The 23,937-nt window shown below is 35.3% G+C and overlaps 1 protein-coding gene across 2 annotated transcripts in view; it reads left to right on the plus strand.

The window, feature by feature from the left end:
* The first annotated feature begins 432 nt into the window (after positions 1-432).
* Positions 433-23,937, plus strand: part of LOC143240998 (uncharacterized) — a 43,750-nt gene continuing 20,245 nt past the window's right edge. Inside the window, exons 1-3 of one of the 2 annotated variants that reach the window (XM_076484393.1) lie at positions 433-645; positions 4,034-4,142; positions 9,251-9,331. In XM_076484393.1, coding sequence (XP_076340508.1) covers positions 641-645; positions 4,034-4,142; positions 9,251-9,331 — 195 coding nt within the window. In that variant the 5' untranslated portion in view covers positions 433-640. Of the gene's footprint in view, positions 646-4,033; positions 4,143-9,250; positions 9,332-17,343; positions 17,502-23,937 lie in introns of those variants that run through there. The other variant, XR_013022133.1, reaches the window with a different exon arrangement.

A 23,937-nucleotide genomic window follows, 5' to 3' on the forward strand; every position in this document is an offset into this window, starting at 1 on the left:
ACACAGACATTACCCTGATAGGGGCTCGAGTAAAGGTGGGTTACCCTGGCTCTCATGTAGTAATTATTAATATACTAAGCAGTTCACACCAACAAGGAAAAGGAAGGAGGTCAAGTTCACCTGACCCTCCTGGGTATATACATGACCCTCCTGGATATATACATATATATCCAAACAACGAGAGAGAGAATTGCCTCCCCTTTTTTCAGCAATTCTAAATTAAAGATATCTATGCCATTAGGTCTCAAACATGTTCGTTTAGCTCGTATCTTGCACAAGGTGCCATACCAAACAAGTATACATGAACTTACACATAACAACTTTTCAGAATAAGGAAAACTGGTCAAACTGTATCTCTGTTACCATTTATAATGTCTAGAGGCATATTATCATAAACCTGTTGCCTGGCGTAGGTGAGCAGGAGGTTTTTAATCTCGCTACCAGTGCAGCACTGATTTGTTGTTCCATTTCTCTCGCTACTAGTGAGTAGCACAGAAGAGCGTAGAGGAACTCGGTATCCCTGACCCTAATATTACGTGGGATTACAGCCAACTTCAAAACTTTATTTGACTTAAATGTTTGGAACCATCTTAACTATTCAGGGAGAAGGTGTTAAGAACATGCTTCATGTGAAAGTCGAATGAGGTAGGAAAATTATATAACGGATGTTTAGGTAGGAAAATAATATAACATTATGTTTGGGTAGGAAAATTATATAACGTTATGTTTAGTTAGGAAATTTATATAATGTTATGTTTAAGTACGAAAATACTTAAACCTTTGTGAACTTGACGATGACCAAAGAAGGTCGAAACGTTGTTCGCTCCTCTACATAGAATTTTATCAATCCATACCAGCCGTTTTTACATATAAATATAGCGGATGTTTAGGTAGAAAAATAATACAACGTTATGTTCAGGTAGAAAAATTAATAAAACAAATATTCAAACAGGAATACTTAGCATTCTGTTTATTCATGCGATGCCACTTATTTGTAAGACAGACTTGATATTAGATTGTATTCATGTTCAAAACGAGAATGGGACGTAGGAGCATTTCAGTTTAAGATACGACCCGCAAAAAACATTTAACGCAATTTATATACATATATATCCGTGTAGAATATTTTGGGTTGAGACGTGATATGAGAATTTACTTAGTATAATGTGTATATCCGTGTAGAACATTTCTAGTTAAGAACTAACGAAGAGATAGGTAACGTGTTCCCTCTGCGGACACGTTTTGGGAAACGCTGCTGTGAATTAATTTTAGAGTTTATGTTTGTTTGTTTTTTAATTTCACACAAAGTTACTCGAGGGCTATCTGTGCTAGCCGTCCCTAATTTAGCAGTGTAAGACTAGAGGGAAGGCAGCTAGTCATCACCACCCACTGCCAACTCTTGGGCTACTATTTTACCAACGAATAGTGGAATTGCCTGTCACATTATAACGCTCCCACGGCTGAAAGGGCGAGCATGTTTGGCGCGACCGGGATGCAAACCCGCGACCCTCGGATTACGAGTCGCACGCCTTAACACGCTTGGCCATGCCGGGCCTAGAGCTTATGGAAAGGATTTCCTGTTCATTTAGCGTTATAGAAGCTCAGTTACGACCTCTAATAATAACGTAACACAAAACTAACTTAGTGAAGTCATGAAATAAGACACCGAATGATGTTATCACATGCACCGATATAAAATCTCTTATAAATACTTAAAAACTGCAGCTCTAAAAGTTTCACTAAACTGTTGAAGGATTTGAAAAACTGATATATTATAATATCAGTAAATAGAAAATAATCAAAATGTGTGGCGTTAAGAATCAAAGATGTAGTTCAGCCTATTTACTTCCGGACATAAGATGTGAATATAATAAAAAAACTGACAGATTAAAGTGTATACACTGATTTTGTTTTTAGTGATTTCTTTTTGTTAAGCGAAAGCTACAAGGTGGGTAATCTGTGCTCTTTCCACAACGGATATCAAAACCTGAATTTTAGCGTAATAAACTTTCAGACTTGTCGCTGAGCTACCGGGGTAGGATGGGGTAGGGGAATTGACTCTGATATGCTGCAAATGTTTTATAACTTTCTATCGACCTTATATGGTTCCTTTTTAACATTGATCCTTAGAAGGGGCCCACAGTAGCTGACAGTTCAGGTTACAATGAACACCACAGTTTACAGACCCGAATTTACAGTTAACAGTTCTCTTTAAACTGAATACCACAGTAAACAGACTTGGTTTTCCAATACTTCAAAACGAGGATCAAACAAGAAAATAGGCAATGATATGTAGCAACAGGTGTTCCTGTTGACACCTAATTAAATAAGTTGTACATCCATCATACAAACAGGAAGTCGGCTTAACAACAAATTCTACGTGGTAAAAGTATAAAAACAAACTCAGATCTAACAGGTTGTCAACTTCATCAAACTTTACTGACAAGCTCTGTGCAAACAGGTTCTCCGAGTTTTCTTCCTGATCAAAACTTTATTGACAAATTCAATATAATAGTGATACAATGGGTTTTCTCCCTGATCAAAACTTTATTGGCAAGCTCTATATAACAAGTAGCCAGAGCACGTGTCTGTTGGACGGGTCAGTTATAGAGTGGTTTGTAAATGAGAACTGGAAATTGTGAATATATTTTCTTTCGCTAACATAATAAACACTAAAAGTGCTGTCAAAATACATTAGTATACCAATACTAAAATGAAAGATATACTGTTTTTAGCATTTCTGTCAATATGAAATTAGATTTAGGGAAGAGTGTCCAGCTCCCTCACCTCAGTGACCTTCCTCGTGTATCACTGTGTCAAGTTTGATACTGATTAATCAATGAATGTGGTAACGTGTAAGGAACGGACATACGCGCTCATATTCACGTTTATTTATATAGATGTATTTATTACGTTTCTGCGCTAGCCGTCCCAACTTAATAGACTAGCGGGAAGGTAGCTAGTAACAATCATGCACATCCAACTCTTTACTAACGAATAGTGGAAGTAGCTTTCACATTCCAACGCCTCCACGGCTGAAAGGGCAAGCAAGTTTACTGAAGGGATTTATTTCCAACACCTACAGACTGCAAATCGAGGACCTTAAACGCCAGGCCATGCCAGGCCCTCAAATCTTCATTGGGAGGTTCTTTCCAAGATAGGTACAACGGATTTTCTCCATGTTCCAAGCTTGCAATAACAAACTTTCATCTTAACAGCTTAACCTAATGACATTTAAATATTTCAAGTTCAAGAAAAAGCTTATGAATATTGTAATAAAACATATTTAATTATCCATAAAATAAAGCTTTTGTTCCTGAAAACGTTGCCCAAGTGACTATCTACGCTATGTTCATCGTGGGGAATTGAACCCTGAATTTTAGCATTGTAAGTTGGTAGGTTTACCCTTGCTCCACTGAGAGACTTAATTAACAGTAAACTGAACCTCTGTTAATCTGGTTAACATAATCTGTTAAATTAGAGATGGATAGCACAGTACCCTGCCGTCCCCCGTGGCATAGCGGTATGTCTGAGAACTTATACTGCTATGAAATAAGTTTCGATACCCGTAGATATCTTTTGGTGCTGCTTTGTGCTTAATAACAGACAAAGAAAAACACAACAACAAACAATTCAGTTCCAAGTAGAAATTCAATAAACAACAACAGCAATTCTGGTGACGAGCCCTCTAGAAATCTTAAAAAGAAACATTTCTTAAGTTGAAATGTACAACGTTTTACCGAAATTTAATAATGTTGTCTAAGTTCAATATTTAATATGTATATATGCATTTTTTGGGCAGAACTACGCAGTGGACTATATCTACCCAACACCACTCCCCAGTAGCGCAACGGTATGTCTGGGGACTTACAAAGCTATAAACCGGATTTCGATAGCCGTAGTGGACAGAGCACTGATAGCCCATTGAGTAGTTTCAGGTTTAACTTAAAAACAACAACAATTGCTCGATATCCACTACGGGAAATCGAGCCCCGGACTTTAGAGTTGTATGTGAGTTTGTGTTTTCTTATAGCAAAGCCACATCGGGCTATCTGCTGAGTCCACCGATGGGAATCGAAACCCTGATTTTAACGTTGAAAATCCGTAGACTTGTTATTGTACCAGCGAGGGACTTTAGTGTTGTAAGTAGGTGAACTTACATTTGATCTAGAGGGTGAACAATATATTACGTCTTATTTACTTATTTATTTCACTCTCACAAGTACGTTACTAATTAATTTCTTTATAATTGTAGATATTTGTATTTAGTTTTTAATATTAATTTAAAATTATACTTGGTTTATAAAATGGACTGCTAGTACTGAACCTGAAGAAAACGTTTTGAAATTTGTCTTTTTATAACAGGTTTAGGTAGAATTAACTTCTAATGATCTATTTATTATACAATATAAGAATCCAAGTAGTTACGTCAAAGAGACTGTATATAGATTAATACAAATTGTACACGTCCTACATAGCCAGGTGGTTAAGGCGTCCGACTCGTAATCTGAGGGTCGTGGGTTCCACTCCCGTCACATAATATCTCCCCCACGGCTGAAAAGGCGAGCATGTTTAGTGTAGCCCAAAAGTTGGTGGTGGGTGGTGATGACTAGCTCCTTTTTTCCTAGTCTTACACTGCTAAATTAGGTCTGGCTAACGCAGATAACCCTCGAGTAGCTTTGCGCGAAATTTAAAACAAACAAATTGTACAACCATTAAAGTAATATTTTATTGTTACATAACATTTTTGTCACATTAGATCTAACGGCCTATTATGGAATTTGGTCTGAGAATTAATCAGGAACACTCCACCTACTGATTATCACAGGACTTTTACTCTAAATTCATAACAAAGCTTTTAAATATATATATATTAGTTTGTTATACCTTAAAAACAAGCCGACGCAAAAAATAAGTTAAACAAAAAACACTGCACTAATTGAAAAGGTTCCAGGGTACAAACAATAATGTGGGATTATAAAATGTACCCTAGGTGTTGGAAGAAGAACACACATTGCGGTTGGAATACACCGTCTATCACTTTTTACCTCCATTCGCCAGTCTCACATAAGAAATAAAAGAATAGCAACAGATATAGAAATTGAAATTAGGAGAGCGAGATGTGGAAGCCCACAACGTCCCACGTCTATATCACCCTTCACTGCCTGCAGACAGATATGGGAAGGTGACTGCTCTCCAAAGTAAAGAAGAAAAATTAATTGAAATAAAAATAAGATATTTTCGATTAGTGCAGCGTTTTTTGTTTAATTTATTTTGTTTCGGTTTGTTATTAAGTTAAAACAAACTAATGTAATTAGTGAGATGTTTGGATTTGCTGATTTTAACGCAGTCCTTCCTTGTGATTTTGTTTACTTAACTTTATCAAAATGTATTAATTTTCACTAATATATATATATGATGTTATATTTAATACCAGACTAGCTTGAATTTTGTAATTTTAGTAATCATTTTGATAAGAGAAAAAAGAAACTTTGAGCTTAAATAAGAATAAGTCTGTCACGCATAGCAAGACATAAAGGTTACCTTATTGGTGGGAAACAAAAAGCTTGTAAAAATGATATGTCTATTAACTAGAAGAGTGATAACTAGTTTCTGTAACTATAGTATAATAGTAGATTGAACTGTGGTGATTACTTTCATTTAACTCCAAGAGAACATTGGCCAGAACACTCATAACAAGTTTTTTTCTGTAATTGTCGGAGAACATTGGCCATAATAGTGAAGACTAGTTTCCTGTAGTTTTATTAAACATTGGCCAAAACAGTGATGATTAGTTTCATGTAATTGTAGGAGGACATTAGCCAGAACAGTAATGATTAGTTTCTATAATTGTAGGAGGACATTGGCCAGAACAGTGATGTTTAGTTCCTGTAATTGTAGGAGGACATTGGCCAGAACAGTGATGATTAGTTCCTGTAATTGTAGGAGGACATTGGCCAGAACAGTGATGATTAGTTTCTATAATTGTAGGAGGACATTGACCAGAAGAGTAATGATTAGTTCCTGTAATTTTAGGAGTACATTGACCAGAACAGTGATGATTAGTTCCTGTAATTGTAGGAGGACATTGGCTAGAATAGTGGTGATTAGTTTCCTCTAAGTGTAAGGACATTGACCAGAACAGTAATGATTAGTTTCCTCTAAGTGTAAGGACATTGACCAGAATAGTGGTGATTAGTTTCCTCTAAGTGTAAGGACATTGACCAGAATAGTGGTGATTAGTTTCCTCTAAGTGTAAGGATATTGACCAGAACAGTAATGATTAGTTTTCTCTAAGTGTAAGGACATTGACCAGACCAGTAATGATTAGTTTTCTCTAAGTGTAAGGACATTGACCAGAACAGTAATGATTAGTTTTCTCTAAGTGTAAGGACATTGACCAGACCAGTAATGATTAGTTTCCTCTAAGTGTAAGGACATTGACCAGAATAGTGGTGATTAGTTTCCTCTAAGTGTAAGGACATTGACCAGAACAGTAATGATTAGTTTCTTCTAAGTGTAAGGACATTGACCAGACCAGTAATGATTAGTTTCCTCTAAGTGTAAGGACATTGACCAGTATTTTTATTTACGGTAAATTAAATTTAGAGATAGATTTATTTCATGATTTCCACTTTACAAGGTTTATATAAATCAATGTAAATAAATAAAAACTTTGTTCAAATGTTTAGTTTAATACTCTTTAAAAATAGTACATCTACGTTTGGATTATTTAGAGTTATTAATAAATGACTGTTCAGAGTTATTAATAGATGTTAATAGTTTGAGTATCCACTCTTTGTATGAATGTTTAACTTAATACCTTTGAAACTAATAATTCCATTAAGACCGTTTAAATAAATGTTATTATCCCCCCCTCTCCCTTCCCCCACATACATATTTATTTATTTACGCGCTTTAATACACGTGATGCAGGTCTTCTTGTTATAATTCGTTATATTCTGTAGTTGTGTATCTACTTCATTATCGGTAATAGAAATCCAAAGAAAGAACTGAGATAACAGAAGAATGAAAACATAGAAAACCCACATAAACAACAGAGATTGGGATTTAAACGAAACTTTAACATTCACGTGTAATTATCCCGATTCAACTTCTAGGAAATGAGAGATTTCTAAATATCACAGACGGCCCAGTGTAGCTAACGTTATAGTCTACGTTGCCAAGTCGAGTAGTTCAGATTACATTCAATACACAATCAAATACAAAGCGAAATTATTTACGTTGTAATTTAGAGCTTTCTATCTCTCTTTGAGTAATAGGGAATAAAAAGTTTTGATTATCATGTGTCACCTGTTTTACTTCAGTTAACACAGCCTCTTACAATAACAAACAACACTTTTTTCTTCGTGAGTTTAATTACCTGGTATAAAAACCTACGCCTTCTACATGCTGTGTCTTTTGAAGAAAAGATCAGAACTAAAGCTTGCCAGGAACAGGTTTATCTACCAGAGAAACTGACAGTACCAAGACAAAACTGTTCCAATTTTTACCGCAATAATCTCAAAGATACGAATTTCTTGTAGCAAAACAAGACTTTGAGGAATAATTATGTTTTAATTAAAGGTAATTTATTTTAAAATTGATCTTAAAGGTTTTTTTTCTTCTCTCAGCTAAGTTTCCGGATTTTTTAGTACAAGAAACTCGTTCGAATCCTAATAGTTTCCAAGTAAAGTTAGACAACTGTTCGTTTAAACAGCGCTTTTAATACTAACTTTATTTACGAGCCAACATTACTGGATATTGCAGTGAAAGAAACTCAACCAAGTTTGACTTGTTTCCCAAGAAAAGAAAATATACGAGAGCTATTTGTATCTATGGGTTTAGCAAAGTTTCAATACTGGAGAAGTAAGTAAGATTTCACTTCTCAGTAACGTAACATATCAATACTGGAGAAGTAAGTAAGATTTCACTTCTCAGTAACGTAACATATTCTGTTAGTTTGAAGTCAAGCAACAACGGGCTATCTGAGCTCTGTCCACCATGGGTATCAAAACCCGGCTTCTAACGTTGTAAGTTTAAAGACATATCACTATGCCATTGGAGAGGAGGCTACATATTCTGAAAAAAATAAAAGTAGCACGTACAAACAAGAGAGCATTGTCCGAAATGGAATAAATTGCTTAAATACGCGCTGTTATATTTTAGCTAGAAACGTAAACATTCTCTTTCTCATAGTGAACTAGACGTTTTAGCAAAAGAATGAATGATATTTTGCCATTTTTATTTATTCATTAGAGACGAGTCGGTCAAGTCTGATTCAAATCAGTTTATGTAATCATTAAGACGGCCATTCTCTGTCTCTGTAAGTGGTATGAAACCTGAACCGCGCCACCTTGTAGCTGGTTTAACAGTACATGCCAAGCCATTCTCTGTCTCTGTAAGTGGTATGAAATTTGAACCGCGCCAGCTGGTAGCTAATCTGCTAGCCCGTATCGAGCCACTCTCTATCCCTGTAAGATTGTTTTTGTTTTGTTTGGAAATTTCGCACAAAGCTACTCGAGGGCTATCTGTGCTAGCCGTCCCTAATTTAGCAGTGTAAGACTAGAGGGAAGGCAGCTAGTCATCACCACCCACCGCCAACTCTTGGGCTACTCTTTACCAACGAATAGTGGGATTGACTGTCACATTATACACCCCCACGGCTGGGAGGGCGAGCATGTTTAGCGCGACGCGGGCGCGAACCCGCGACCCTCGGATTACGAGTCGCACGCCTTACGCGCTAGGCCATGCCGGGCCATCCCTGTAAGAGTAATAGAATTAGAAGCACGCCATCTAGTGGTTGGTTTGGTAGTGCATACCAAGCCACACACTAAATGTTATATTCGAGAGTTTGTAACTTAAAATTAGAAACGTTTTTCTCTTAATTTTTTTGTGTAAAATTATATCTATGAGCAAATTAATCGAATGTTTGTGTAGACGAACGAAAAAAATGACAGAACGAAATATTTATCGAATACAATGTGAAACAAGACAAATAAAACGAATGACAGCTTATAACGTAAAACTCCTAAGAAAAATCCTAAAACTCTTAATATCGTTCCGTCCAAGTAAAGTAATATACAAAATAGAAAGTGGAATGACATTAAATTACAGCTACTTTCCATGGTAAAGATAACTCAGTATTAACAGCTCATGTTCTATAAAACCTTAAACACAGATATTTTGATTTATAAGTATGCTTCACAAATAAAGAACTTAGGAAGTTTGATGGTGTATATTGAAACAGAAGCTCCGAGGAACAACTTCCTCCATTGGCAACAGAGAACCAGGAAGTCCACAACTGAAAATTGACCAAAACGAAAAACAGGTAAACCACTTACTGTTGTCATGGTTTGTGCGTATATATAAGCAGTACTTAAGTCTTTCTTCTTTCAGAGGCATGTACACATCTGCTTCCAGAAGGTTTTCAATATAGATCTGAATTGCGATACAGAACTGTACTCTTCTTTCTTCTGCACTTACTCATTTCCGAACGGACGGACTCACTACTTACTCATATATTTCGCCTGTGATAAATACATTCAAAAGTATGTACAGCTCACAGTTACGAGAATTGTTTCGTTCCACTCCTATTTATGGAAATTTACGTTAGCAGCAACGATTAATAACAATACCATTTCATATGTAGGAAGGATGACCACACCAGTTCTGTGTAGGATCTCATAGTTCTCTATTGAATGGAATTAAAAACAATGTCTCTGTTGAGAACCGCATCGTTTTCCATGAAATAAGGTAAAATATCAGGTTCACCAGCTGCGGCATTTACATATATATATTTGGCATAGCAAAATCTGACCGTTTTCTTTCACATTGCAAACAACAAGAACAGAAATTACTTCTTCGATTAGTGTTAGCCTATTTTCTAGGTATAATGATTACACATTAGACTTTTGAGGAAGATACACATTCTCCATATCGATATCAGCCATGTTCCATTGTTTGACACTGGTGTGGAATGTTTGGCTTTCAGTCATGTTTCATGTTTAAATTGTTTGACACTGGTGTGGAATGTTTGGCTTTCAGTCATGTTTCATGAAGAGTTACCTTTTATATTGTTTGACACTGGTGTGGAATGTTAGGCTTTCAGTCATGTTTTAAGAAGAGTTTTTTTATAATGTGTGACTTTTTTATGGAATGTTTAGCTTTCAGTCATGTTTCATGAAGAGTTACCTTTTATATTGTTTGACACTGGTGTGGAATGTTAGGCTTTCAGTCATGTTTTAAGAAGAGTTACCTTTTATATTGTTTGACACTGGTGTGGAATGTTTGGCTTTCATTCATGTTCCATGAACAGTTACCTTTTATATTGTTTGACACTGGTGTGGAATGTTAGGCTTTCAGTCATGTTTTAAGAAGAGTTTCTTTATAATGTGTGACTTTTTTATGGAATGTTTAGCTTTCAGTCATGTTCTAAGAAGAGTTTCTTTATATTGTGTGACTTTTCTATGGAATGTTTAGCTTTCAGTCATGTTCTAAGAAGAGTTTCTTTATATTGTGTGACTTTTCTATGGAATGGTTAGCTTTCAGTCATGTTTGCCCAGTAGATAAGAACACTTTATGCTTCTGCATTTCTTCATGTTGAAGTCCTTAATCTGCATGTAAAACAGTGTTGTGTAATATACTTCATTTTTAATTCAGACTTAAGTGGCATGTTTTACATTCATATTACATGTTGTTTTTTTTACAATACTCTGTCTATTTATCTATTGAAATTTTACTTCACTAATCCTAATATATTCCTAAGTATAAATCACTAACAATTTTCCAACAATAGTAATAATTATTGTATCATTAAAAGTACAAGGGTCACGTCATTAAATTTTTAGAATACCCATAACCGTAACTGCTATTTATTTGTTAATTAATTTTCACATTAATATTACGGTTTGAAATAAACTGGTAACATGATTCATGCTTTTATGTATTACACCATTTTACTTTCCCGGATCCCATTCTATACTTCAGTTTTTTTTCCAGAATAATCCGTTTTAACTCTTATTTTAGGATGTTTTAAATAGGATGTTTTAGGCAGCATACCTTATATACGTATCTATTGTTTTCTCAGAATTTTCCAAGCCACCATTCCAGTTTTATTTTATTTGTTTGTTTTTGAACTTCGTGAAAAACTACACAAGAGCTATCTGCGCTAGCCGTTTCTAATTTTGCAGTGTAAGACTAGAGGGAAGGCAGCTAGTCATCACCACCCACCGCCAACTCTTGGGGCACTTTTTTAGCAACGAATAAAGGGATTCATGATCACTTGTAACGTCCCACGGCTGAAAGGATGATCGTGTGTGGTGGGATGGGGATTCGAACCTGCCACCCTTAGATTACGTGTCGCGTACATTAACTACCTGGTCATGTCAGACCTCTACCTTTATAAGATTGCATCAGGATTTTTTTTTTTTTTTTTAATTTAAGTTACAAGTTAACATTCTCTTTTCTCCATTATATTTAGCGCACTTCCTTTTTGTCATTAGTTTTAGTTTATATTAAAACAAATAAGTATTAATTTCATATTTCACAGTGAATATTTTAGGAAGTTTTGAGTTGTAATATGAATTTATTCATGTTAGGTTGAATATTTCCTATTCAAGTTTATGAAATAAGCATATATTTATATATACGCATTTTCGTCAGTTCTAAAATATATTTTTAGAATTTGTGAATACAAGCTAGTGATTCAAAGGAGAAAAGTATGTAATATGATAGAAGGTTTAAAAACACGAGTTACAATATACTTTGCAAGTGATTTGACTTCAAAATCTTATGGTTTTAATTTATTACCAGGACAATAAAATATTACATCCTCTTTGAGCTAACACTGATCAAGGTGAAATATTTATATATTTTTATACTCTTCACAAGCATGTGATACTAGGTGACTGTTTCAGTAAACAACAACAGGGAAAACTGCAGTGAAAGTTATATTCCCTATAGTTGCAGTGATGCTAAATCATTGTTTCTGTATACAACAACAGGGAAGACTACTGTGAAAGTTATGTTCCCTGTAGCCCCAGTGAGGTCCGGCATGGCCAGGTGGGTTAAGGCGTTCGATTCCTTTCAACCGTGGGGGCGTTATAATGGTACAGTCAATTCCAATATTCATTGTTAAAAGAGTAGCTCAAGAGTCTTCAGTAGGTAGTGATGACAAGGTGCCTTCTTTTAAGATGGCCCGGCATGGCCAAGCGTGTTAAGACGTTCGACTCGTAATCCGAGGGTCGCGGATTCGAATCCCGGTCGCACCAAACATGCTCGCGCTTTCAGCCGTGTGGGGGCGTTATAATGTTTCGGTCAATCCCACTATTCGTTGGTAAAAAAGTAGCCCAATAGTTGTCGGTTGGTGGTGATAACTAGCTGCCTTCCCTCTAGTCTTACACTCCTAAGTTAGGAACGGCTAGCGCAGATAGCCCTCGTATAGTTTCGCGCGAAATTCAAAAGAAACCAAACCAGACAAGCGGACAGAAAAAAATGGCGAACCTTATTGCTCTAATAACTTCACAAAACTCTTCTTTCTGGAATCTCAATGATCACCTTCTTGTACCGAAAACGATTATTGTATAAATTTGTAAAACAGACGATGCGCTATTTTAGGCAAATAATTAGATTTGAGGGTGGGTGGGTAGAGATTTTAATGAGTTATAAAATTGAATCGGGTATATGCGCGTCCTAGGATAGGTTTCTCTGGCACACAAAAAATAAATAAATGAATATACTAAAAAAATTAAAATTATATAAAGACATGTATGGTTCGATATGCACTTAACCTACGGTGATATAGACAGTTTTAATGCTACGAAATATTTTAGAAGAAGAAATTAAAAACTACAAAAACCGATGAAATATTTTAAAAAGTATTGCTGTTCAGACTAACACAATTATAATGTTTTGCAAAAGTATGGATAATTTTTGTTTAGGTAACTTAGTTTTTGTAGTTTTGACTTTCTTTTTTATTTTGTGGCATTAAAACTTTCTATATTACTCTAGCTAGCTCTATACTTCAGTTTAGGGCATTTTATGAACTACAGTAAGAACACACAAAATAACTACAAGAAGACTATGAATTGAAACCAATTGTGTAGGTAGAACTAAAACAAGTAAAGAGAATCAACCTTCCACCCCTTCTTTCTTTTAGTAGTTGAGCGCCCTAGTGAGACAGAAGCTCGGGTTAGGTTTACTGAACAAATAGTTGTGAGTTTCCTATGTGAATCTTTGCTCCTTTCTTTTAATTACTGTACATCCTCTACTCTTATAATTTCAGTTGACTATTTTGTTACACATTTTGCAGGAAAGCAATTCCATTAAAAAATTCGTTATGATTATCTCATGATTGTGAAATTTATAAAGTGTAAAAGAAAGTCTTAAAACGCCATTTTATCGCGTAGCGTAACTGGTGGTTACTGTGCTGGAATCCGTAACGTAACTGGTGGTTACTGTGCTGGAATCCGTAACGTAACTGGTGGTTACTGTGCTGGAATCTGTAGCGTAACTAGTGGTTACTGTGCTGGAATCTGTAACGTAACTGGTGGTTACTGTGCTGGAATCTGTAGCGTAACTAGTGGTTACTGTGCTGGAATCCGTAACGTAACTGGTGGTTACTGTGCTGGAATCCGTATTACAAGGTTCAGTATTCAGGAGAGCGATATGTCGTTGATAATTCTCCAAATCTTCATCTATGAGCGTGTTAAAAAAGTGACAGTCAATCCTAATATTTAGTGAGAGTAATCATATAACGACGAGTCCTGTTAACTCTCTGTCCTTTCCAAGTTCTAAAGTAGAGGTTTCTGACCAGACCGTGTAAGCGATATCTTCAGGTAAAAAATACAAATATTTATACTCTGAAAAGGTTAAATCTATGTCATCTTCTGCAGTAAACACCCCCTGATCATTTATATAGAGGAACTAAAAGTCGGGTAAATATAAATTACAGTACACTGTATGCTATCGCCTAACATGTAAAATATCTAAATGGACAATTAAGGATAAAGAAAGCACTTTAGTAGAATTTATAAAATACCATCCTGGCTAGTGTGTGTTTCTTATAGCAAAGCCACATTGGGCTATCTGCTGAGCCCACCGAGGGGAATCGAACCCCTGATTTTAGCGTTTTAAATCCGTAGACTTACCGCTGTACTAATGAGGGGCCTGCTGGCTAGAATAATTTGGTTGTATTAAGGGCTTATAAATTGAAATGGCTAGGGTTAATTTTCTCCCTTGTTTTGATATTGTTACTTGATCGGAAATGTTCTTTAAAATACAATATTGTCCATCTTCACGTGGGGTGAGTGTATTATATTGATTAGCGTATTACTTTGTGAATCCGAGAAGTTATAGTTCGATCCCCGTTACCACAATATTGCACTGCGCACTTTGAGTCTATGTGTACGTTATAAAAGTGCTAATCTAATTAGAGTACCCTAAATTTTATTCAGTTGCTATGTAAAAACAATATTTTAAATCAGATCACGTAACCATTTGGCTCAGATTTTGGGGAACAGAAGCTGCTTTTGGAGCAGTGTGCCCGAAATAACCTTCCCAACTATACAAAATCCAAATACGAATGACATTTTCTGTGTGAAAGAGAATGCATCAAACTGCCTATTTTTAAGTATACGTACTTGTTATGAAACTATTTTACTTTTATTTAAATACATGTTTCACAATGCGTTGAGCTAAATTTCAAAACTGTGTCGTGTTACTTGGGTCTAGCCCAGCATGATATTATTCCAAAACGTATCGTGTTCCTTAGGACTGGTCTAGCGTGATGTTCCAGACCTTTTGTGTTACTTAGGCTTGGCTCAGCATGAAATTATTCCAAACCGTGTGATATTGGTTAGGGTAAACCCAGCATGATATTATTCCAAGCCGTGTGATATTGATTAGGGTTAAGCCAACATGATATTATTCCAAACCGTATCATGTAACTTAGGACTATATTCCAAACTTGTTGTGTCACTTCGGTCTTGTTCAGCAATCCAAAACGATTACCATGTGCCATAAAGCATAACATTATCTGCAGATAAGCCATGTGCTTACCTTCAAACAACTTAAGGACATTAAAAGTATTTAGGGATCATCAGCGATGTCGAGAAAACGCGCTTGTAGAGAAAAATATATATGTAAAAACGGCTCGTTTGGGTTGAGAAAATATTACGTAAAATATTTTTTCAACCCAAACGAGCCGTTTTTACATATATATTTTGGGATCAAATCATATTATTGCTGTCTTCAGAAGGAATAACTTTTCCGGAAAATAGGAAAATGACATTTAGAAAGTTATTTATTTACTTAAAATGTTTATAATTAAGTTTTGTATTAGTTGATATTAAATACGAAAGTCTCGTTTTTCTTTGTACCTGAAAACGAGTACCTCTCAGTGTTTTGCACTACAGGTAAAGTTCCTGAAATATCTCAAAGACGCCCCCTTTTGAGGGATCTCGATATGATAAAATATTTTTTGGTGAATTTAAATATCAATACTGTAACATTATTCACAACATTTAAAGCCAAGCTCTTACATTTGATAATAATGCAAAATATTGTGAACAGTTTAATGTCAAGTACATGAAAAGATGTAACTAAATCGCAAATAGAAAGAACGGCTCATGGAGACACGAGATTGGCTCCTATTTCTGTTTCACCTATCAATTTTTGTCATATATCTAACATTTACACTTCGATATGTACTTAAATCAACCTTTTCTTCTTTGCTTCTAAATATTATTGTGTCTTGATATTTGATTTCGAATATTGTAGCGGTATGTACTCCTCTATTCATTTTACAGAAAAGTCACGTGACACAATTACGGGTAGACCTGTGTTTGTATATACACCACTTCTTTTCTAACCTGATTATTCCTTCAAACGTTTTGCAAAAATAAAGTTATAGAGAGGGTTCATAACAGTTCAACTCGAAAATATATTAACTGAAGACTGATAGGAACAAGTTGGACTGGTTTGGTGACATCCGATCTTTATAGACAAGTTCCACAATGACAGATCACTTGAAAACAATATCGTATAGCCAAATATTGCTTTATTTTTTAGCACAGTAGCTTTGTCTTTTGTCAGTACATGAATAAATAGCATCAGTTAATTTGGAATTTCAGTTTATGATGTGGTTAAAACCTGATCAATATCTAGCTATGACCAGTTTGGACATTAACTTGTGTTCTAATTAGCCTTATAGAGTAGTTAGCTGTAAATAGCTAATGGAAGGCGTCATGAAAACTAGTTATATGCTATTTATGGTAATTGTTTACGTAGAACATTTATATAGACTTTTGTAAAAAACGTTGGAATTCTGACAAACATAAAAACTGCAAGTTGTTGCATGAAATAACAAAACTAGAATTTGCTTTAACAGGGCTGATTTTAACGTCAGTTATTGACCGTTTTATTTGAGAAAGTTTTAAGAAGGCGACCACCCCTAAAATATACATTTCACCGTTCGTAAAATTATATTGTCATTGCACCGTGAATCTCTCTTCAAATTAAAAGAGGTTTGTGGTCGAGTCAAGTGGTTCAATGAAGATGTATTTTTAAATCAGAAGCTTAACCCAGAATTAATTCAAAGTTATAATAAGGAAGTTTATTGGTGGGCTTCTTGTTATTATATGATGTATATTGTGGAATGAGTATTTTAGATCAACCGATAAATATGTCTCAGTTGAAACCAGTCTCTTGTACTGTATGCAACTCCCATATTCAGTTTAATATAGGTAAATGAGGGCCAGGTGTAGCCTAATGGTTAGTGTGTTTTGACTGTAAGTACGAGGATCCATAATTCTGAAAATATAAAAAACCTCTGCTGTTCCTTTACTTTTCGGAAGTTATTATTTTAACAATTTTTCAAACACTATTTTTATATTTAAAAATACAAGAATGTGAATTTTACGACGTTTGTGTAATTTCCCACTAGATGACACTAGTGTATTCAGATATTCTAGGGTATGAAATTTATACATGACAATATTTCAGGCAAACATTATTTTTAAGTTCAAAAGTATATTGATGATGTGTGTGTAATATTTTTCTAAATATTAATAATTTATTCAAAACATTCACTTCTGTGCCGATTATTATGATTTATTTTTAATAATAGACCGCATGTTCTTAAATAAATTTTATTTCGTCACACGGTGGGTCAACAATAGAACGCAGATAGCTCATTGTGTTGTTTTGCGCTACAAATCAGACATAAAGAACAAGGACCATGAATTCGCGTTTTTTATACAAAATATTGTTTTTACAAATCTACATGTAAGGCACACATCTTATTTAGCAGGTTTATTGTTTTTATTATTTTATATTTTTCAGGATTTCGACTGGTATCTAGAAAGAAGGACAAGCTGCTAAACAGTTACGTTGGTCTCGTCTTTATCTTGTCTCTCTGACGATCTATCATAAATCGCGGGTTATCATAAAACCTTAAACCACCTGCGCTAAAACTTGCTTGATTTTACATAATTGCAATGACGTCATCTGTTTACCAATACGACGAGTTGCCACCAGCACCGAAGTATTACTTTAGACTAGGAGTGGTTTGTTGTTCTCTGGGAGGTTTGTTATTTAGTTGTGGAGTTATTCTTGTTGTTTTAGGTTCTTCTCCCTTTGAAACCGAAGCCCTGTGGATTGTCGGTATCGTGCTGCTAATACTTGGAGGTTTGCTTTTCTTTCTCGGCCTGGGTTCTATCGGAGTTTATATTACAAAACGAGAAAGAAGGAGGAAAATGCAGTCACAGATGTCAGAAAAACAGCACGTGACCAGTCCGCAACAGCCTAGTGATTTTGTTATATTAGAAGAGACTTCTACAGCGTGATAAAGCTTTTCCGTGTATGGAATAGTTTCTCCCAATTTGTTCCCAGGGCAACAAGCACCGTATGCTCCCATGGCAACATGCACTGTATTGTTAGAGAAAATCTCCAAGAAAATCCATTTCAAAACTTAACCTCTAGATGCGTATATGCTATATATCTATTATATTATAACTCTGTATAGCAGAGGTCACCAAACTTTTTTCACAGGGGGCCAGATTACTTGGGGAATGAGAAGCGCGGGCCACATGATCATTATGTTCAATATTCATAAGCTAGAACGAAATCTCTCTGTAAAATACTTAACACTAAGTTTAGGATGTCACATTAGCCACGTGGGAGTAGCATGCAATACACACATATAATACAAAACAAACAGAAATACAACCAACACTTTTATTTACCAAAAGGTTATCAAAGAAGGTGACATTAGCAAAAACAATTGTCACATCGCACATAATGAGTACATATCTGAATTTCACTAAGCCGCAAAATAAGTTAGTGAGATTTATGAACTTGGCGTTTGGCTTTCAAAATATCTTCAATGTTCGGTTCTGAATTGCTGTATCCAATCATTAGAATTGTTTTCAAATGTTCATCAGTCAACCTTGATCGATGTACCGACTTCACATACTTCATTTTTGAAAATGCTTGTTCACAGACAAGTTGTTCCGAACACTGATGCCATACCAGATTCGAACTGCTTCAGCTTTGGAAAATCATTTTCAGGTATGCAGCTGTAAAATGCAATAAGTTGTCCTTCTCTGTGTTTTGCTTTCAACAAATCATTTCCTTGCAAATCGATGACCTCCAGCTGAAGTTCCACTGGTACGTCATCAATGACACAATCAAAAGGATTTTGAAAAAGGAGAATGTCACTTTCGATTCTGTCGAGATCCGAAAATCTCTCTAAAAATGCTTACTTAAATCACCAATAATCTTTTTCTGAAATTCCAGGTTGACATCTTCTGTGATTCCAGCATGAAACTCATTGAAACACTGAAAATGAGAAAGGTTTCCTCCTTCCAAATGTGCTTCAAACAATGACAGCTTTCTCCAAAATTCTTTAATAATTCTATGGAGATCACAGACAAGGTTATTCTTCCCCTGAAGTTTCAAGTTCAATTCATTCATGTGGGATGTGATGTCAACCAAAAATGACAACTTTGACAACCAGGTTGGATCCAACAGAAGTGGATCGGGTCTATATTTCTCGATAAGAAATATATCTATTTCTCTTCTTAGCTGATAAAAACGAGACAAGACTTTACCGTAGCTGAGCCACCTCATTGCCGTGAGATAAGGCAAGTCACAGAAATCCGAATCAATTTCTTCAAAAAACGCCTTGAACTGGCGATGATTGAGTGCATGACCCCGAATGAAGTTCACTGCAGAAATGATTGGTTTCAGTACGCAAGAAATATCTAAGTCTTTTCTACAGAGTGCTTGCTGGTGTATGATGCAGTGTATGAACAGAGCGCTTGGGAGTTGAAGATCTTCCAACTGTTTCCTAATCAGCCCCACCAGACCCTTCTGTACTTCAGCCATGTTTTTATCTCCATCAACTGTTATACCTCCTAAGCTGATTCCACTGTAGGTTATAGTCTTGCAAAGTTTTAAGCACTTCCATGAAAATGTCTTCTCTAGTTGTTCTTCCGTGCATGCTGCAAACTGATGCCAACTATTCCGTGATCTAAAAGTCAAAATTAACTCCACGAGAACACGAGAAGTTGTGACGTACTCGAGAGATCAGTAGACTCATCCAGTGCCAGAGAATACCATAGGGAGTTTCAAGCTTTTTGGCGTATCTGTAATGCGATGTTCTCTCCACGTTCTTCTGCTCTCCGTACAACTGAAGTTGCTGAAAGACTGATACTTTCAAAGAAATTGTCTTTTTCAGGACACAGCTCATTTGTTGCTTCCATCATACACTCTTTGATGAAGTTGCCGTCAGTAAAAGGTTTTCCTCGCTCTGCCATCCTATGCACTGTTTTGTAACTTGTACGAGTGACAGATTCATTTTCAGCAAACTTTCTCGTGAAGAGATTCTTTTGAGATTCAAAAATACGTTTCATGGATTCAAACTTCTCAGAAAGGAGCTTTCCTGAAAATTTCAAATATGTTGATAGATGTTTTATTTCATAGTAACGCCCCGAATATTGTACTCTTTCAAAACGGCAACACTTTCGGTGCATATCACACAAGTAGCTTTCTGTTTTTTTTGTTTCCACAAAGAAGTGCTTTTCTCCCCATTCTTCATTGAAAGCACGACACCCAGAGTCCACTTTTCTTCTTTTAAAAGCAGTCATAACGATGGATGAAAAAAAAAACAGGATCTGAAAATAAGAAACACAGAACGCTGTGAGAAAAGTATTGTACTAGTCCAAAAACACTCAAACAAAATATATTGAAACGTACGTTTGCCACGACACTTACCTAAGACGGGTTACGAAAAGCGCATAACCCGACTACTAAGAGGAATGAACTTGCTGAAGCGGTAACCCTAGGCTGCTAAATTTACAAGACGAGTCGATAGGACGAGGGTTAAGTCTGTACTTGTTTTCGAAATCATAATGCTTTCATAGATGCGTGCCTCGATATGAATAAACGGGCAGCAAGGACAAAACAAGAATTTTCCTATTGGTTAAAAATGCACGTGACAGCCTTGTTTCCTTTAAGCATAACGTCTTGTGTTTGCCAACTTAAAGTGACCATCGGTGTGATTTATTTTGTTATGACAGTCGGACATTTGATGAAATGTCACTTTTTATTTTCAAGCGGCTAGTTGCTGACGGACCGGACAAAATGACCTAGAGGGCCGTATCCGGCCCGCGGGTCGTAGTTTGGTGACCCCTGCTTTATAGGATAAACAATATAGTAAGTCAATTAACTGAATCAACTAAGATATTGTTGGTACTTAGAAACGTGAGTAAAGTACTACATGAATACATTTTAACAGATATAATTTTACTTAGTAATAAATTTCAATCTGTTTTTACGAGTTCTTCAGTGGCTCCCTTCTATAATGCTTCACTACCTGTCTTTAATTCGTTTAATGAGAGTGATTATGAGTGCCAGTATCTCATTTGGAATCTTGGTATCTTGGGAGTTAGACAAGTTGCGTAATTTGGAGCAAGTTTTGTTTAAAGATTATACTTGCTTTAGTGCTATTAGGTTTTTATCTGAACCAAACAGCACGGTTACTTATTGTATAGTTTAAGAAGTAACATCGATAACTCGCAACTGCAATTATAACGTAATTAACACTAGAAAAATAAAAATAAACGTTTAAAAATATCTGTAAGATTATAGATTTGTGTGAACATCAGTTAGCCCAGTGGTTAATGAGCCAACTTATCAATTAAAGGGTTCAAGTTTCGAGTCCTGTCTTGCAAAGAAACAACATGTTTTTCACACTTTAGGTCCATTGGTGCGTTATAAAAGTGGCAGACAAATTCCACTATTCGATTAGAGTAGCCCAAAGTTGGCTGTGGGTGTGGTTGTCTAGCTTCTTTTCTTCCAATTTGTCAGTTCAAAATTCGGGACGACTAACACATTTATGAACCAAAACCCTCATAAATGACGTATAATAAATTCCTTCTTTTTTTAGAACAATTTTTATCATATTTTTGTATATTCAAAATATATCTATTAAGGTCTATTAATGAAGCTGGCGAAATATAGAGATTGTTTTGTTTTTGTCGAAACGTTTGAAAAGATCTGAGCAAATTTCTTTGAGTTCTTACAGAACAGAAATTAATATCGGTTGTCTCCCTGCAGTGGTTGGCTCAGTATTAAGGATAAAAGAAAAGCTACCTAGCCAGCGCACTGACAAACGTATCATGATAGAACTCCACCATTTAGAGAGGAGAACCTGTGTTTTGGGTGGTGCTAAGCTCTAGTGTGTAAACAAAGAAGTGATTATAACTATAATAAACATTTGAATGCATTTTAGCGATAATATGTTTGAAATTCAGGTCTATTTGAATAAAAATTTAATATATCGCTAGATCTTAAATTTTAACGACGAAAGTTTTCTAATTCGTAAACAGCCAGGATCTCTTTATTAATATATCAAAATGACATATATTGAACACATTTTTACTGTATTTTCAGTATTCTTTCTTGTAGTTTTGTTGCGTAAAAACGTGTATTAATAATTTATTCATTAATTACTGAAATTTGGTTAGTCCAACATGGTTTGGAGATAAGACATATTTTCTGCTTCTTTCTGTATATTCAGTGTACAAAATTATGTCATATAACACCTATGTGTAATGTAGTCGGCACAGACGAAAGGAGGTAACTCGATTAACTATTAAAGAATGTTGACTTCTTAAATTTTCATGTCATATAACATAGTATTAAAAATTAGTAATGGTAGAAATTGACGTCAATAGATGGCATGGAGTGTGACCGTCAACTACAGAATTCAGGTGTTTCACAAATTATGAACACAGTGTAATTATTAACGACGGACAAGAAAATATTCTTTGGTTCTTAGTAGAAAAAATGCCGATCTAAAGAAGAGGACCTGTTTTCTGTGGTAATTAAATAATTTACGATCAGACATGGTTTAATGTTAAAGTTAGGGAGCAGGTTCTTGATCAAATCAGCTAAGATTTCCGAAGCCTAACTATAAAAATAATTTTTTGTTGGATAGAGAAACAAGAATACGCTGTCCTTTTTGTTTTTTCAGATCGATTTCCTATTTAAAAACACAAACTTTTATAATTGAATTTTTATAAACTGCTTTTCTCATTGCCCAAACATAAATCCATTTAAACTTAACAAGCAAAACTGTTATTCGTGGTGGAATTTAGATTAAAAATAGGTGTGTTTTTCTTATAGCGAAGCCACATCGGGCTATCTGCTCAGCCCACCGAGGGGAATCGAACCCCTGATTTTAGCGGTGTAAATCCGGAGACATACCGCTATACTAGCGGAGGGCGTTTAAACAATAGGAGATTAAGTTATTTTCGTTCTTTTGTGTTAAAATTACAACACATTCAACTTAGTTTATAGAAACTATACACTGAAAAATCTCGGAAAAGTTCGCGAAAGGGCCAATTTTAAAAACATGGACTTCAAAGTTTCTAAAACGTATCGAAGTATCAATTGAAAAAATAAAAGTACTGCAAGGTTACGAAGAAAGCAGCAAGTGACGTATTTTGAATCTAAGAACAGTAGAGAATGAGGCCGTTTTGAAAGGTAATATTCTAAAGTACCGGTAAATATTTGTCTGTTTTGTTTTGTTTTTCGAGATTTATAGTCAGAAATACATATTTTAAATATTAATTTAGAATTGACTAAATACAGGGTGAACGTCAATTATTTGATACATTATAACTTAAAGGTGATTTTTCAACAAATTTAATAATTGCCTTAGAAACTGTACTTTGGTTAGGTATAATTCCTGTGTGGTTGCCATATTTGTAAACACTTTAGTTTATGAGTAAAAAATGCAACAAAATATGCGGGTCCTCGAACTCAAGTTCCTCTAGGTCGATTCGGCTGTTTCCGTGACGTTTTACAATTATGACGTAATAGTTGCTAAACACGCTTCGTTGCGCGCCGACCATTTTGTTCCTTTCAGTGCTGGTGTTTTATGTAAATCTATCGGTGCTTTTCTCGGATTACATACTTTGTGAGACTATTTTTTGTCTTGATATTATTACTTTGTTTGTTTTATGATAACATGGTTACTGGTCAACAAGTTCTTAGTATGATTCTTCCAAGACATCGATATTCAGGCAATTTCCATCAAAGCCTCGAGTCTGGGTAATGCACTCTTCATCTTTTAATCGGTTTGACACCTTGTCGTATGAGCGACAACAAACGCACTCTTTCCTGGTTGGCATCTGCTCGCATAGACCACACCTACACCTTGCACAAACATACGGAATATATCATATAAATTATACATTTATGGTAAATATTAAATTAACTATTTAGACTGCTATATCTAGTTTGATTTTATAGACAGAATTATGACGTATAATTGAAATTCATTTTGTTATGAGTCATAACTACCTGGTACAATGATTATGGAAGGGCCGAGTATTAGTTACCATAGTCGGCAAAGTATAAACAAAT

The sequence above is a fragment of the Tachypleus tridentatus genome, chromosome 13 (assembly GCF_004210375.1).
Source record: "Tachypleus tridentatus isolate NWPU-2018 chromosome 13, ASM421037v1, whole genome shotgun sequence".
Taxonomy (NCBI): Eukaryota; Metazoa; Arthropoda; class Merostomata; order Xiphosura; family Limulidae; genus Tachypleus; species Tachypleus tridentatus.